At 38.3% G+C, this 16428-nt stretch overlaps 2 protein-coding genes across 7 annotated transcripts in view; one reads left to right on the forward strand and one right to left on the reverse strand.

The window, feature by feature from the left end:
• Positions 1-8729, forward strand: LOC110449094 (stromal membrane-associated protein 2-like). Of its 5 annotated transcripts, none has more exons than XM_021495733.1 (6): positions 1-382; positions 1610-1746; positions 2009-2094; positions 3320-3464; positions 4012-4102; positions 4878-5426. In XM_021495733.1, the coding sequence occupies exons 1-6, from the start codon at positions 268-270 to the stop codon at positions 4892-4894; spliced, it is 591 nt and encodes a 196-aa protein (XP_021351408.1). In that variant the 5' UTR covers positions 1-267; the 3' UTR covers positions 4895-5426. The 5 variants fall into 5 exon arrangements, with proteins under 5 accessions (XP_021351408.1, XP_021351390.1, XP_021351399.1 ...); XM_021495715.1 differs by having other exon boundaries at positions 4831-5423; XM_021495724.1 differs by having other exon boundaries at positions 3320-3443; positions 4831-5421.
• A 7007-nt stretch (positions 8730-15736) lies between these two features.
• Positions 15737-16428, reverse strand: part of LOC110448617 (ATP-dependent Clp protease proteolytic subunit-like) — a 5623-nt gene continuing 4931 nt past the window's right edge. For both annotated transcript variants that reach the window (XM_021494978.1, XM_021494984.1), the window contains exon 6: positions 15737-15878. In XM_021494978.1, coding sequence (XP_021350653.1) covers positions 15802-15878 — 77 coding nt within the window. In that variant the 3' untranslated portion in view covers positions 15737-15801. The remainder of the gene's footprint in view (positions 15879-16428) is intronic.

Raw genomic sequence — 16428 nt, forward strand, 5'->3', positions numbered from 1 at the left:
AAAGTGTGGAGTGTAAGAATAGAAAAGGGTGACAGAGGAGTTGTATAGATCATCGATCACCCTACGTATATGCCGAAAGAATAGTCGTGACGTCATGGAAAATCCATTTAAATGGACTATTTTTAACTATGTCTGTATAGTATGGTATGTGTTTACTTGGGCATTACCTTAATATATATATATATATACATGTATCCACGGCTCTCAAAGGAGGGGAAATAAACATAAACTACACATATACAGCTTCCCAATACAGAGGAAGGAAGCATGTCAGCACAAACGGAGGACCAGAGGAGAGAAGACAGGGAATCTGTTGCTGTCCGTCTAGCCAGCTTACAACGGGTGGACGGTAACAAACATTGTGCTGATTGCGGTGAGCGAGGTAATTAACTGTTTTATTTACGGTATCGAATGTAAACAAGTACCGTATGTTAATATTCATAAACCAACACTCTGTATAAAACATTAATTAATGGAAGTAAAAGTTTTCTCGTCAAACAGTGCCAACAGTCGTGGAATTATCCTATTAACAATGGGCTCAATTACACTAGTTCAGCAGACCTATACATTTATGCTATTAACAATGGGCTCAATTACACTATTTCAGCAGACCTATGCATTTATCCTATTAACAATGGGCTCACTGACACTATTTCAGCAGACCTATGCATTTATCCTATTAACAATGGGGTCACTGACACTATTTCAGCAGACCTATACATTTATCCTATTAACAATGGGCTCAATTACACTATTTCAGCAGACCTATACATTTATCCTATTAACAATGGGCTCACTGACACTATTTCAGCAGACCTATACATTTATCCTATTAACAATGGGCTCACTGACACTATTTCAGCAGACCTATACATTTATCCTATTAACAATGGGCTCACTGACACTATTTCAGCAGACCTATACATTTATCCTATTAACAATGGGCTCACTGACACTATTTCAGCAGACCTATACATTTATCCTATTAACAATGGGCTCACTGACACTATTTCAGCAGACCTATACATTTATCCTATTAACAATGGGCTCACTGACACTATTTCAGCAGACCTATACATTTATCCTATTAACAATGGGCTCACTGACACTATTTCAGCAGACCTATACATTTATCCTATTAACAATGGGCTCACTGACACTATTTCAGCAGACCTATACATTTATCCTATTAACAATGGGCTCACTGACACTATTTCAGCAGACCTATACATTTATCCTATTAACAATGGGCTCACTGACACTATTTCAGCAGACCTATACATTTATCCTATTAACAATGGGCTCACTGACACTATTTCAGCAGACCTATACATTTATCCTATTAACAATGGGCTCACTGACACTATTTCAGCAGACCTATACATTTATCCTATTAACAATGGGCTCACTGACACTATTTCAGCAGACCTATACATTTATCCTATTAACAATGGGCTCACTGACACTATTTCAGCAGACCTATACATTTATCCTATTCGAATTTTTCGAATTCACCACTATAGCTGTTACTTGTTACCTTTTCCGTTTGTTTTATTCCTTTTTACCCTGACAACTTGTTGATTATCTCACGATCATTTTAACTTTAAAGCACCAAAGTGGGCCTCCTGGAACCTGGGCGTGTTCATTTGCTTGCAATGCGCAGGGCTACACAGAAACCACTTGGGCACACACATCAGCAAAATAAGATCCGTGCATCTGGACGCGTGGACCGAAGAACAGGTTGCCGTAAGTTAAAAAGTTTCTGTTCGTTTATATGCAAAATTGAGAACTTGAAATATGTGCCGCTGGTATTATTAAATTATGTGTGATCTTCGAGTTTACTATAACCGACACTATGGGGTTTGAATTATACAACTATGACATTCAAGAAATATTTGTATTGTAAATGTGTAATCTTACTATTGAACGAACATTGATATATTAGTAAAATGATCGAACATGGTAATTAGTAAAAAAGTATTGTAAAAACATATTTAATGTATTGTAGAATATGGAGCAGATGGGAAACATCAAAGCAAACGCAGTATATGAGGCTAATCTTCCTGAAGATTTTGAACGACCACAAGACAATGAGTATCCACCCAAAATGATGACCATATGTATGTTTGGTCTCGTGCGCCGCGACTAGCGTAGTCTCGGATAATATAGAGATGTATTATGTAGGTATAAAGAATGGTTGATATCGACATGGTTGTTTATCAACAGGGTTTGATATTGTCGACAGGGTGTTGTGTATGTATGAGTTATTATCAGTAAGCTTTTGTACTGGAGTGGTAGGCTATCGACCGGGTATGGTATGGTTCGCTTTTGATAATGTCTATTTACAGCGTTTGGAACTTCCATAGCTTATTATCACCTACTCCAACAATGTTAGAGGTTTTACACGGCGAAAAACTTTTGACAGGCGCCGCGTAACCTCTAACTGCCCATAGCTGATTTTCCCGATGCTGACTATCACATTTTCAAAGTTCGGATTAAGAAAGAGTATATCGTGTTTACATACATTTAAATGGTCAAAAGGGTCCAATAAATATTCCTTTCCATAAATCCATGATTATATGAGAAAAATTTCATGTCAAAGACATAAATAATGAGTTTTTCCTCATTCGAAGCGAAGCAGACAGCATTTGCCATGATTTTTCCGGTTAATACAAAAATGGATTACATGTAATGTTTCACAAGCGGAATACAAACAAACTCCGTATCATTTCGTTCCGTTTGAAATCCCCCCTGATATTTTGTATTAATCCAGAAGCCATGTTTTAAATGTAGGTCAGAGATGTGCTACAACGACATGGACATGTATTTTGAGTGTTCTATTCCGTAATATACTATATATTTGTGTCTGTGACATATATATGAGATCTATATTATATAAACCGTGAGTAGACATCGTTGTCATGAACTGTTAACCACTTATGTGAGTTTTTCAAGCCGATTTTGTTCCGCCCGGATTTCGGGCGGAAACTGCATCAAAGAATTAGTGCTTCGGAAATGAGAGGTCGCAGTCGGCAAAATCATATCCAATTGAAAAACATGCCGACCAGCGGCCTCTCATGTTATGGGAGTAATTATCACCAAGAGTCGGAATATATGTGACTTACTTTTAAAAAGGTCAGAGATAGCCAACTACGGTTCGGTAAAATTGGGTACTAGTTCGTAGAAAATATCAAACCATAACTCTGAAAATCACGATCTAAACATGGAGTTTTGGACAATTATCACAGCCCCTGATCAATATTTATAAAATTTCCAAGTTGGTGTGGAAACAAGAAACAGCTCCTTAACAAATATACAGAGCTGACCGGAAGTCGTTTTTAATAGACAAATACCAGCTTAGGAAGTACATGTCTACAAATGTAGCAGATGATTCCATCAGAACCCCAACAACGAATGGAGGAGAAACCAGCTCGTCCGGAAAGGTATTTGTAAGGATACCACAGGTCAGGCTCAAAACGTGATGTAATAGTTATGTATATTCATTGATGATATTACATTTGGACAGTGATAGTTTAATCCACTATCACTGTTAACAGATTATTTCATCTTCATTTATAACACGTTACCTCACAATCATATGTTAGTAAAGAAACAACACTTCGGTATAGACGCTCGACACGATTCAAAATAAAATCCCGCTGCTATATATTTATCAAGATTTCAAAAAAGTTCTATACACCAAGCAATGTGTTCATGCTAGGATAATTGTTTTTTCATATTTTATATAGCATAATGAACATCTGGATATCGACTCAATATAATTACGTTAATTGTTTTCCCAAATCAAGGCTAAGTGTTTTCCTTTATTGTTGTTGAATTTAGGTTTCAAATATAGTCAATTGATTATTGAAATAATAGTGTTAATTTCATTCTCTCTTAGATGATTAAGTAAACATTGCAATTCAACTTAACATGTATTTGTTAGGGCAATATTTGTTTCAATACTACCGATACGTATACACTTAACCATTTTTACCAATTTTTCATCAGGCTACCAAAGAAAGGGAATTTGCTGCTGTCCGTATAGCAAAATTACTGCAAGTGGACGGTAACAACCAGTGTGCTGATTGCGGTGAGCTAGGTAAGTGTTAGCTGTGGTATATGGATACCGTATCGAATGGAAGAAGGTAGTACCAAACCTACCCGTACGCCAACAGTATTATACGAACTCACCATACTAAATATGTCTTAAATTAAGGTAAAAAAATAAAAAATCGTGATCAGTTTTCGCATTTGAAACTGTCAACAGTCGTAGTTATATATGCTATCTAAAATGAGCTTACTGACACTTTGTCATCCTACATATACATAGACTTCTTACATCCATTTATAACCGACAGATCGGTCTCTCCATTACAGAGATGATTTCAACAATCCTAAGAACTTATTCTGTCCATTTATTACAGACAGACCGGTCTCTCTGTTACAGAGTCTATTTCAACAGTCCTAAATATTTATTCTGTCCAAATATTACCGACAGACCAGTGTCTCCATTACAGCATCAGTTCCAAGTCATAAAACCGCATTTTGTCCATTTACTTCTGACAAACTGATCTCTCCTTCTGTCTCTTTTCTGTTATGTTTCACCAAAGGCAATAGAAAACTTGTATTAGTAGCAAACTTAATAGTTCTGAGAATATGCCCTGTTTTAGTACGCTCTCTCTCTCTCTCTCTCTCTCTCTCTCTCTCTCTCTCTCTCTCTCTCTCTCTTATATATCTTGGTGCTTCTTTTGCCAAATATTGCTTCGTTATACCAAATCAAATTTATAATGCAACAATCATCTTGCCCTTTTTTCTTTTACTTTGAAGAACCAAAATGGGCATCTTGGAACTTGGGCATATTCATTTGCTTTCAGTGTGCAGGAATGCATAGATGCGTCTTGGGTGCATACATCAGCAAACTTAGGCCATTGGATTTGTCTTATTTGACTGAGGAGGAGGTTACTGTAAGCGGGTTACTCATTTTATTTTTCGCGGCTTGGAAATGTTTCTGTTATGATCCTGTAAACTAATCGCGGGGTGGAAATGTTTCTGTTGTGATCCTGTAAACTAATCGCGGCGTGGATATGTTTCTGTTATGATCCTGTAAAGTAATCGCGGTGTGGAAATGTTTCTGTTATGATCCTGTAAACTAATCGCGGTGTGGAAATGTTTCTGTTGTGATCCTGTAAACTAATCGCGGTGTGGATATGTTTCTGTTACGATCCTGTAAACTAATCGCGGCGTGGAAATGTTTCCGTTATGATCCTGTAAACTAATCGCGGCGTGGATATGTTTCTGTTATGATCCTGTAAAGTAATCGCGGTGTGGAAATGTTTCTGTTATGATCCTGTAAACTAATCGCGGCGTGGAAATGTTTCTGTTTTAATCCTGTAAACTAACCGCGGCTTGGATATGTTTCTGTTGGAACAGTGGTTGGAATCGACATAGTTGACAATTGTCAGTGTTAAGTGTTGACATAGTCAATATGATATTTTACTTCCAGGGTTTGGTATGGTAGCTGACTATCGACAGAGTCTGAATTACCGTGACTTACTATCAGACAGGGTGAGAATAGATAGGGTTCGGTATGGTATGGTAGCTGACTATCGACAGGGTCGGGATTACCGTGACTTACCATCAGAAAGGTTGAGAACAGACAGGTTTGGTATGGTAGTTGATTATCGACAGTGTCGGTATTACCGTGACTTGCTTTCAGACAGGTTGAGAGACTATCGACAGAGTCTGAATTACCGTGACTTACTATCAGACAGGGTGAGAATAGATAGGGTTCGGTATGGTATGGTAGCTGACTATCGACAGGGTCGGTATTACCGTGACTTACTATCAGACAGGTTGAGAATAGATAGGGTTCGGTATGGTATGGTAGCTGACTATCGACAGGGTCGGTATTACCGTGACTTACCATCAGAAAGGTTGAGAACAGACAGGTTTGGTATGGTAGTTGATTATCGACAGGGTCGGTATTACCGTGACTTGCTTTCAGACAGGTTGAGAATAGACAGGGTTTGGTATGGTATCTGACTATTGAAAGGATCGGTGTTGCCGTGATTTACTTTTACCAGAAAAGTTGAGAAAAGACAGGTTTGGTGTATTCAGGATATAAAGGGATAGCGTTGTATAGAAATTATGATACTATGGCGACGTCAACCACAACCATAATATAGAATTATATGAACCTATTCCGTTTCAATATTTATAACCAAGTGGTTGTTGAAACATCAAAAGACTCCTTAACAGATATACAGAGCTCTAATGAAATCATTTATAAAAGACAAGTATGAACTCAGGAAGTACATGTCTACAAATGTAACTGACTTCTCCATCGGAATACCACCAAAAAATGGAGGAGAATCCAGCTCGTCCGAAAAGGCATGTGTAAGTACCAAGTTCAAACGATCTTTATTACAATCAAAAGTAATTCTTAAACTTCACTGATTCTAAATTTCAAACATTACACACAAACTGAATTTGAGGATGTATACCACTGTAGGGAGTTTTATCTCCAAACTCTAAAGATTTCATTACATTTTATCACAAAGAGTGATTTGCCTTGCCTGCTTGTAATGGACAGCATTCTTCATTGGTAATATATTGACCTCACCATCATGTTTGTTGCCTTAAATTGGCATAGAAACATAATACCTGGACAGACATTAGGATTCAAAACCACAAAACGACACGGCAGTTTATTAATATTTAACAATCAATAATGCTGATAAGCACGGGAAAATAACCTACTCGATAAAGTGTTAATACGCTCTCTATCGATAGGCGAAACGTCCCGGTCGAGTGCATCCCTGTAGGTCAGGGATCGAGTAAAGAAAACACCCGCTGTTACCAACTGCATGTATCGTAAGAGGCGACTTATGTTGGGACCCCCTTCAGAATTGGGGATTTGCTTTTGTGCCCTCTATTTGGGGACAAAAAAACGACCAAAATAAATTTATTGCACCCATTGCAATATTTGGGATCTTTATCTTTCTTCCTACATTTAACTACCTTTTATTTCCTAGCGTCTTGCTTGACAATAGCTCACGTTTGGCTTTATTGTTGAGCATTCGCCCAGGTGAGGACGGCAATGGGTTCCGTCCCCAGTCCGGGATATACCAAAGTCCTTAAAATGGTAATTGGTATTCCCCGCTAAACCTTCAGCATTTAGGATAATGTTAACAACAGGTTCATCCATTTTCAGTATAATGTGACCGGACGGAATGCTGTGCTGGGTGATTTCAGTGAGATAGCCCTATACAGTCGGCATCAGACACCGCGCTATCACAAGGAGGCAATTACACCAGCACACTGTCCCTCCAGCCCTCATTCCCACATGCGTGCATACACAACACACATGGAGGCTTGTCCTTAAATGACCTCAGTTTTTGATAGGACGTTAACAAAAACAAAACCCAAACCAAACTGGGTCGAGTGATATGAGAAATATACAATTTCGCCACATCGGTGTACAGATAAATAACACAAATCACTCACTCAGTCATAACTTGACAAAGGGACCAGTTGGTCTTTAAACGTTGCGGCACGTTTAATACGTGCATTGTTTGTGTATAACGTAAAACTTTGATATTATGCTAGTATGCGATAAGTAATAAACAACGCTACGTGCTTTATATGATTTGAGTGTCGTGCTCGGAGGAAGTCCTATCCGACATACTATGAGCATGTACGCACGGCCTTTAAGTGCTTCAGTCAATATTTACTGACAACACATACCGCCATATATTGTAAAAAGCATAATGCACATTTGGAAAACGATTCAATACAATAAGACTAATTGTTCAACGAAATCTAAAACTAAATGATATTTTTTGTAATGAAATTAAAAATCAGGTTTTTGTACATTTTACCGTGTCATTGTGTTGTACAAGTCTATATTGTGTGATTTAAAATTATATATTGTGGTGTTTATCCTTTTATCATCCTTGATACTCCAGGGGTAACGCTCTTTAACGCTCTCTGCACCCCAGCAAAATCGATGGCTCGGAATGCAGCATCTTGTTGCTGGAACGAGAAGACTAGTTTGCTCATTTGATGTACATCAAAAGAATCTTTCGGTCGCGTAGCGGTAACATTGACTGTCTTTGACGTCGGGTGTCTCTACTCTTAAATCTTCAAAGGACAGGTATCAGCCTTAGGGATTGGTCAGGTATTTATTTTACCCAAGACCAATCAAACAGCTAGCCGTGTGCCATCAATTTTGCTATGACATATTCCAGGGATGGAGAGGGAAAGTGAGCGTAACACCTGGAGTATCGAGGATGTCTTTTTATATGTTTACTTCATCTCTGTTATAGGGTTCATGATGTAACGTTCTATGACAGTCGAGCCGTCCACACACCACACCAGTAATCTCCAGAACACTGGACCTTGTCGGATTGTAGAAAGAAATGTGTTACAGATTTCAATGTACACCCAATCGTCTATGCTGAAATAAGTGTGTGTCAAACATCGATTCTGAAAGGGGGGTAACATTGCGGACAGAAAGGGGGGTAACATTGCGGAGAGAAAGTGGGGTAACATTGCGGAGAGAAAGGGGGGTAACATTGCGGAGAGAAAGGAAACCAAAGCGTTGTTGGAGAAATTAATCAAAGGAGCGAAATTTTAATGTGAAAATGTACATAATGATATTACTTATACACCTCTTTGTCAATTTCATTCATATTTTGTACATATGTCAAGAATAAAGCACTCTATTCAACTCTTTGATGTTTGATTTTTACTTTGAACTTGTTATGACTTGGGAACTGCTGTCACGATTACTTTTCCCCCTTGTGTAATACCGGTTTAAAAGCATACATTGCCATTTGTGTTGAACAGCAACTTTCACCAAACATACATGCCTATTATCATTGGGTTGTTCATAACGTAGTTTGAGTGGGTGGGCCAACAACTTAAAAGGCCTGAAGACATGTGCATTGAATGTTTTCTTATACAATTATTTAACACTTTAGTTTAGACCATATTTTATTTCATGTTTTTCATGTCATGCATAATATACAAAAATAAGTACAGGATTCAGAAAAAAGGTATGTACATACTTATATGAATCTGTCTCCTTAAACACTACAAAGCTAAACAACATCGTAAGAATAATATGTATAATAAAAGGACAAACATAAACTATAAAGAGAGAGAGAGAGAGAGAGAGAGAGAGAGAGAGAGAGAGAGAGAGGAAGTGTCTTAAATCGTGACTTAGTTAAGTACCGCCTGTTGTAATGCTTGCAGCTTCGAGCTGAATATTCTCCAGAGATTGAAACTGTTGGATAGTTAAGTTATCCCAGACGATATCACTGTATTCACGTATAGGTCTGACAAATGAAAAATACAAGGTTTGAAAAGAGTTTCTGTCTATTTTAAAATTAAAGTTTATTAGACGCTTTCTTTATAATAATAATGTGTTCTGTCCAAGAACCATTATGAGAGAGAAAAAAAATCCTATATGTTTGTGCTGTTTAACCTCATTAACAGGAACGTCATTCATAAATAAAAGGGGTGATGGGGCTTATTAATTTTCCTAATAATCAAAAATGATTTTCAGGGTTAAATTCAACCAACCCAAATTTCAGACCATGCATATATTTTCCTTAAACTGCCATTTAACAAATCTGCACATTGAGACGTAGTATCTACTATAGCATAAACGGAAGCATCGTCAGCAAATAGTTTTATTATAGCGTTAATATCGTCAACTATGTAATTTTTACAAAAATCAAAAAGAGCGATGGATCCTATATTGATCTCTTGAGAACACCAGTCCTAATTACCATCGACTCAGAGGTCTTACTGTTTATACCAACTCTTTCGTTCCTATTATTCAAATAACTTTTAAACCATGATGATAAATTCCCCCGATGCCTAATTTATGTAATTTAAAAAGTAGTCCTGCAGGCCAGACTCTGTAAAAGGCCTTGCTGATATCACGAAAGATCATCCGAATTTCCTTACCTTTATCTAGCGCCGAATATATATCGGTAGTAATGGCGAGCAATTGATTAGTTGTAGAGTCAGCAGCCCTTAATCCAGATTGAGAAGGTGATAATTGAGAATTTTCAATAATGCATTTGTACAGATATTTATATACACATCTTTCCTTCACCTTGCCAACAATAGATACCAATGATAAAGGTCGATAGTTGTTGAGAAGAGAAAGGTTATCTTTTTTGACAACTTGGGCAATGTTGGCGAATTTCCAGTCACTAGGAAAAAACGAAGTGGTTAAGAATGATTTAAGATTATTTGAAGAGAGTAACTCGAAATTATTTTTGCTTCCTTAAGGAGTCTTGGATTTATAAGGTCAGGTCCAACTGCCTTAGAGCAATCTAGATTAGATTAAACTGAGAAAATGTTGTTCCTAACAATATAAATACGATTTAACACTTTAAGTTGATGTTGCTATATACGTCACCTGAAGAACCATTCTAAATAATCCTTCAATTTCATGACGTCATTCAAGTCAGTAATGCTTCTTTGCATGCAGAGTTATCTCAATATAGCTGCTTAAAAACAATCGCTAGGTTCTACACCACCATATGCAAAAATCGTAATTTAAGATAAAAGGCTCAAAACTTCACTTCCCTTCTCATCATATTTTAACTGTTTGGTAATTTATGGTATATTTCACCAATAAAACATTTGTATGCTTTGACCTATGCAAGGCTTGCCACGTACCTAACACTCATCCAAGCTCGTGATATAGTACACACTCGTGACCAATGTTCACATGTCGACAAACGACGTCACATTCTGACAGTTTTTTGCTTCCGATTCCTGTATATCAATAGTTTAAACAGAGAATAATTTGTTTTTGAAAAAACAAAAGGAAAGTAATTCCAATATAATGGCATTTTATGTTTAGGTCACATGGGATGTTTTAATGTAAGGTTGTGCGGTAGCTGTGATGCAGTGCGCGAGTTTCGCTGCCGTGTGAGGGCATCTTCGTATTTCAAATGGTCCACTTTCACCATAAAAATCGTCTCTGCATTCTAAGATATCGAAAATGGTGCATGTGCTTCCATTAGCGAGAGCTGTAATGCACTGCAATCTTAGGAGATGTAGGTTGAGAAGTGTACAGGCTGTGATAGAAAGAGAGCCGTGATGGACTGCAGTGTAAAGATTGTGGTACAAGGTGAGGATAATGGTGCGATGTATTGCAATGAGGTTGGAATGCACGTTAGAACAGGTAGCGGTGCACTGCAGTAAAAGGGGTGTGACGACCTTGATACACTACAATGCGAGGGCCGGCATACACTGCAATGTGAAGACCCTGATACACTGTAATGTGAGTGCCGTGATACACTGCAATTTGAGGACCGTGATACCCTGCAATATGAGGGCAGCGATACCCTGCAATATGAGGGCCGCGATACACTGTAATGTTAGGGCTGTGATACACTGTTATGTAAGGGGTCGTTGTGATACACTGCAATGTGAAGACCATAAATATATATTAGTTACACGAATTTTTGGCAGGGTATACGGGATGGTATGACCCTATAGGGTTTCGAATTTCCTGAGGCCGATAGGCCGAAGGGAATACGAAATCCTGTAGGGTCATACCATCCCGTATACCCTGCCAAAAATCCGTGTAACGCATTTATTACCCCTTTGATTCTTTTATATTGGTTTTGTACAGTTCCCCGTCGACTTTTCTGTTGTAAAGATAAGAATGGCACAGTACCTCATTTAGTTTCGTTTTATCAAATTCCTCGAACCGTTCTTCCTGATTCTTTTCTTTTAAATACGTCCTCAGCATGTTTGCCGCTCGTCTGTTCGACTTTTGTGTGTTTTGAGGCACATAGTTAGCCCTTTTGGCGAGTATTTCCTCATTAGTATGCGAAACGTTTTGCCATTTTGTGAACAGCGAAGCAGACGACGAATGCGAGTTATCTCCCGTTGCCCGTCCGCAAGATACAAAGACACGTGACCCGTATACCTGTTGTAAAATCACGTGATTCCACCGTATTACTGCTGAGAATTACGTGACATGACCGTATACCCCCTGAGATTTACGAATGCGGTTTGGTACACTGTTGTTTTTAACCAATCAGATTCCTAGATTTTTCTCAAAGGGGTAATAAACTGCATTGTTAGTGCCGTGATACACTTCGATGTGATGGCTGTGATACACTGCAATGTGAGGGCCGTTGTGATACACTGCAATGAGAGGGCTGTGATACTATTTAATGTGACTGTAGTACCGTATTTGACGGAGAATTAAAGCTGTGAAACATCGCAGTGTGAATGATCTGATACCAGACAAGACAGCGCACAAGGACTACCATCCTGAACATAATTAAGCCATAATGCTGCCAACAACTACCAACCTTCGCAAACACAGCGAAATATATCCCTACAACTACTTACCGTTATAACCAAAGTCAATACGGACAGCTCCCGACAGAAGACAGCTCCTTACATTCACCACATAAACAAAGACTTACCGTACCTGTCCCAGCTACCAACATCAAGCAACCTTCACATCGACAAACCTGACCGCTTTCAACAACTACCAACCAACACAAACCGAATTATGAAAAACAGACAGCTACGAACACCAACCTACACAAGTAAAGACAAACCAGACAACATCATGTAGCATCAGAAAGTCCACCTTGACTACTTACCTAGATATCTACAGTCCAAACCAGACAACATCATGAAGCATCAGACAGTCCACCATGACTACTTAGCTAGATATCTATAGTCCAAACCAGACAGCATCATGTAGCATCAGAAAGTCCACCTTGACTACTTCCCTAGATATCTACAGTCCAAACCAGGCAACATCATGTAGCATCAGGCAGTCCACCATGACTACTTACCTAGATATCTATAGTCCAAACCAGACAACATCATGTAGCATCAGACAGTCCACCATGACTACTTACCTAGATATCTATAGTCCAAACCAGACAGCTCTCCCTAGACAAATGGTTGTGCATATTGTAAGGATCATGCCAAGTTCTTCGCACTTTTCGTGGCTACAATCCATTTGCCAGCAGTTCTGCCACTCCTGAAGCCAATATATGTCGGTCAGCAGCTGTTCACGGTAAGCAAATTGACCTGTACATCAGACAATCGTCTACAAACAGACGTGTCACCGTTTGATCGAAGCCATGCATGTCATTTCTGTACGACATGAGAGGTCTAAGACTGCCTTTTTGGGGATAACAGATGTTTTCTAACCTTTACACTAAAGTTCATGTCATAGCGAAATCGAAAGCACGCGGCTAGCTATTTGAATGGTCTCGGGTGAAAAAACCTGACCATTCGCTTTGAAGATTACAGAGGAGCGATCATCAACTTCAAAGCCGGTTAATTTTACCGTTTCACTACCACGGGATCATTTCGATTCACATCAAAGGATAAAACTACTCTTGTTTCATCATCCACAAGGTTGGGGGATCCGGGGGCCTTCGAATTTGTCATGACATATTCTAACTGCACTGATGTTGATATCTTCCCCTTGATGTCAACTGCAGCAGTAATTTGTGGTTACCTTGTACCATATTGAATTCAGCGAGATAGGAAAATAATTGCCTGGTTTCCCGGTGTAGCATGGTATTGTGGTAAGCATGGTGATATGAACCGCCCCATGGTGAAATGAAGGCTACCATCAATTTCTTTTCTGACAAACATTTTTCCGTTCATTTTTCTTTTAGTTTACTTAAATTTGATGTATTCTAGCTGAAAAGAATTAAGTCTAGGATTGAGAAATTTTGGTTGGGGAAGAGGGACTTCAATTCAACATAATGGTGAAATGAAGGGTTTCAGGAGATTTTTTCTGTAAGAATTTTTGTTACAAAATCTTGTTTTTCTTTACATCAGTTTGACGTCCTGAATATGTCAATCACATAAATAAAGCCATTGGTAGAGAAATTTAGAGTGGGGCAGGGGGCTTCTCTTCACCATAATAGTGAACTGAAGGGTTTCAGCAGTTTCCTTTTTTTTGAATTTTTGAAACCAATTCTGTGAAAGTTCACGTCAATTTGATGTCCTGTATATGAAAATCAGAAAAACATAATTCTGAGGTTGAGAAATTTAGGGTCAAGCAATCATTAATCCTAGCACGAGCTGATAGTAGCAAATGCCGACGGCCGTTGTGAGTGTCGTGTTAGAAACTGGACACACCTATCTAAGTTCTCTGGGGATTGGTGTTAATGTTTTAAGTACCGAGACAGTGTTGGTGACTGGCCCGATTCTAAAACCATACTAGAATCTTTGTTTGGTTTTGGCAGATGATAGGATGGACATCTGTTGATAAGATCGTTGATCTGAGAAAGAGGCATATTATGAGTAAACTCATCAAACGGGTGTCTGTCTTTTCATCTTTCCACGTGAATCCTTTCTGCTGGGGAGGGTTTTTACTGAAGTTTTCTTGTTGATATTGGGTTTGGTCTTTCTAGAGACTTTTGAGATTTTTTGCGGGAATCTTTCTTTCCGAGAGCATTCAGATGGTGATTTGTCTTCTTCAATTTTCCTGTTTTTGTTGTCTTTTCACTGGAAGGGCTCTTGTCGGAGGTTTTTAAGGATCGTTTTGCAGTGACCATTTCCTGCGCTGAAAATCCGCTGACAGGGGTCTTGAAAGAAGGCAGCATGATGATTTTTGTAGGCAGTGATCTTTCTGGAGGTCGTGGCGTTGATCAGTGCTATTGAACTTTTTCCACTGGCAGGAACCTTGGTTGATGTATTAATGGTTATTTTGGGAGACTTCTGAGGTGTGATATACTTGCGCAAATTGTGTATGTTCTGTAAAGCCTACCTACCTTCAAGCTTGTACACTCCTTTTCCTTTCACGCCAATCACTTTGTATGGTCCAGTAAACCTCTTTGCCATCTTGGCTCCTTTTCTGCTGTGCTTCTTAGGATTCTTTATGAGGATTTGATCACCTGGTTGAAGTGGCACTTTCTTCTGATTTTTGTCATAATATACCTTCTGCTTCTTCTGAGCATCAGCAATTGAAGACATGGCCTTTTCTCGGACTTTTAAGAGTTGGACAAATGATGTTGTTCTGTCTGTTATCACTTCCCCTAGTCTTCATTTGACACGAAGTAAATCCCCCCCTCCCCCCCCCCTCCCTGAATTTCTCTACCCCAGATTTAATTTTTGTGATTTTCATATACATAATATCAAATTGATGTTAACTTAAAGAAAATGAATACAAAAAAGTTGGTCGGAAAAGAAATGTTGGTAGCCTTCATTTCATCATGGGGCGGTTAGGTTCATTTCACCATTGGCTTCATATTACCATACTACACCGGGGTCGCCCGATTAGAAAACAGGGGACACCAGAGCGGATTTCCATTTGATTTCTATTTCAAGAATTTGATTTTGGGCATAGATATTCCAACTGCGGTTTATTTTCCAAGAACTGTGTAGAAATGTCAGGTTCTGTCGACTTTTTGCGTTCAAGCTGTTTTCCTTATTGGTTATGGGTGGATTAACACCTGTTTATATCAGTTTTGTTTTACTGGAAGGTATGTGGACTAACATCTGCTTCATTATCATTTAATTCTTATTGGTTATAATCTAGATTATCACCTGTATCAATTTTGTCTTGTCGGCGATGATGTTTGGACCAACACCTGTCTCGTTATACATGTATTGTTTTACAAGTTATGTGTCTCTTACCATTATACGTTTTGTCTTACTGGTTATTATGTGAATAAATAAAGAAGTAAACACATTCCATCAAGAAGTTTTATTTCAATACATTAAATTATGAAATGAAATTAACATATGAACATATTAACAAATAAGTCATTTTCATAAAATTTGATCAATCAATCCGAATTCTTTGGCTTCAAGAGGGGTCATGAAGTTATCCCTGTCCAAGGCTTTCTCTGAAGAAAAAAGGGGAGTGACAGTTTGGCACCTGATATGTCACCAGCAAGTTTTTGTGTAAACTAAACTCATATCGATATACAGTAACTGTCTGAAAATTTTGAACACATTTTAATTGAAATTCAAATACAAAACCTAGGAATTTATGTTGGTTATCAAAATACAAGAGGCCCAAGAGGGCCTGTATCGCTCACCTGAATATTTAAGCAGTCATAGCAAAATATTCTCATTAAATATTATATTGCACTATAAATATTTCCCTCGCAAACTTTGTTGGCTCCATCTGTTGAAACTACCAGCAAAATGTTATTATAAGATTCTATGCTTTTTGATTCTTCTTCAGAAGTTGCTTGACATATTTTTCCCTGTGATCTTGTAAGTAGGTCAATGTCATTTTCCTTCTCAAATTGGTTAGCTCTATTCCAAAAAGCTACCAGCCAAATCTTATGAATCCATTCCTTTTAGTTCTCAAGAACAAATCCATTAAAATGTTGTTGACCTCTGTGACCTCTAAAGTAGGTTGAGGTCATTTTCATTTGCAAACTTTGG

This window comes from Mizuhopecten yessoensis, unplaced genomic scaffold (assembly GCF_002113885.1).
Source record: "Mizuhopecten yessoensis strain PY_sf001 unplaced genomic scaffold, ASM211388v2 scaffold431, whole genome shotgun sequence".
Lineage (NCBI taxonomy): Eukaryota > Metazoa > Mollusca > Bivalvia > Pectinida > Pectinidae > Mizuhopecten > Mizuhopecten yessoensis.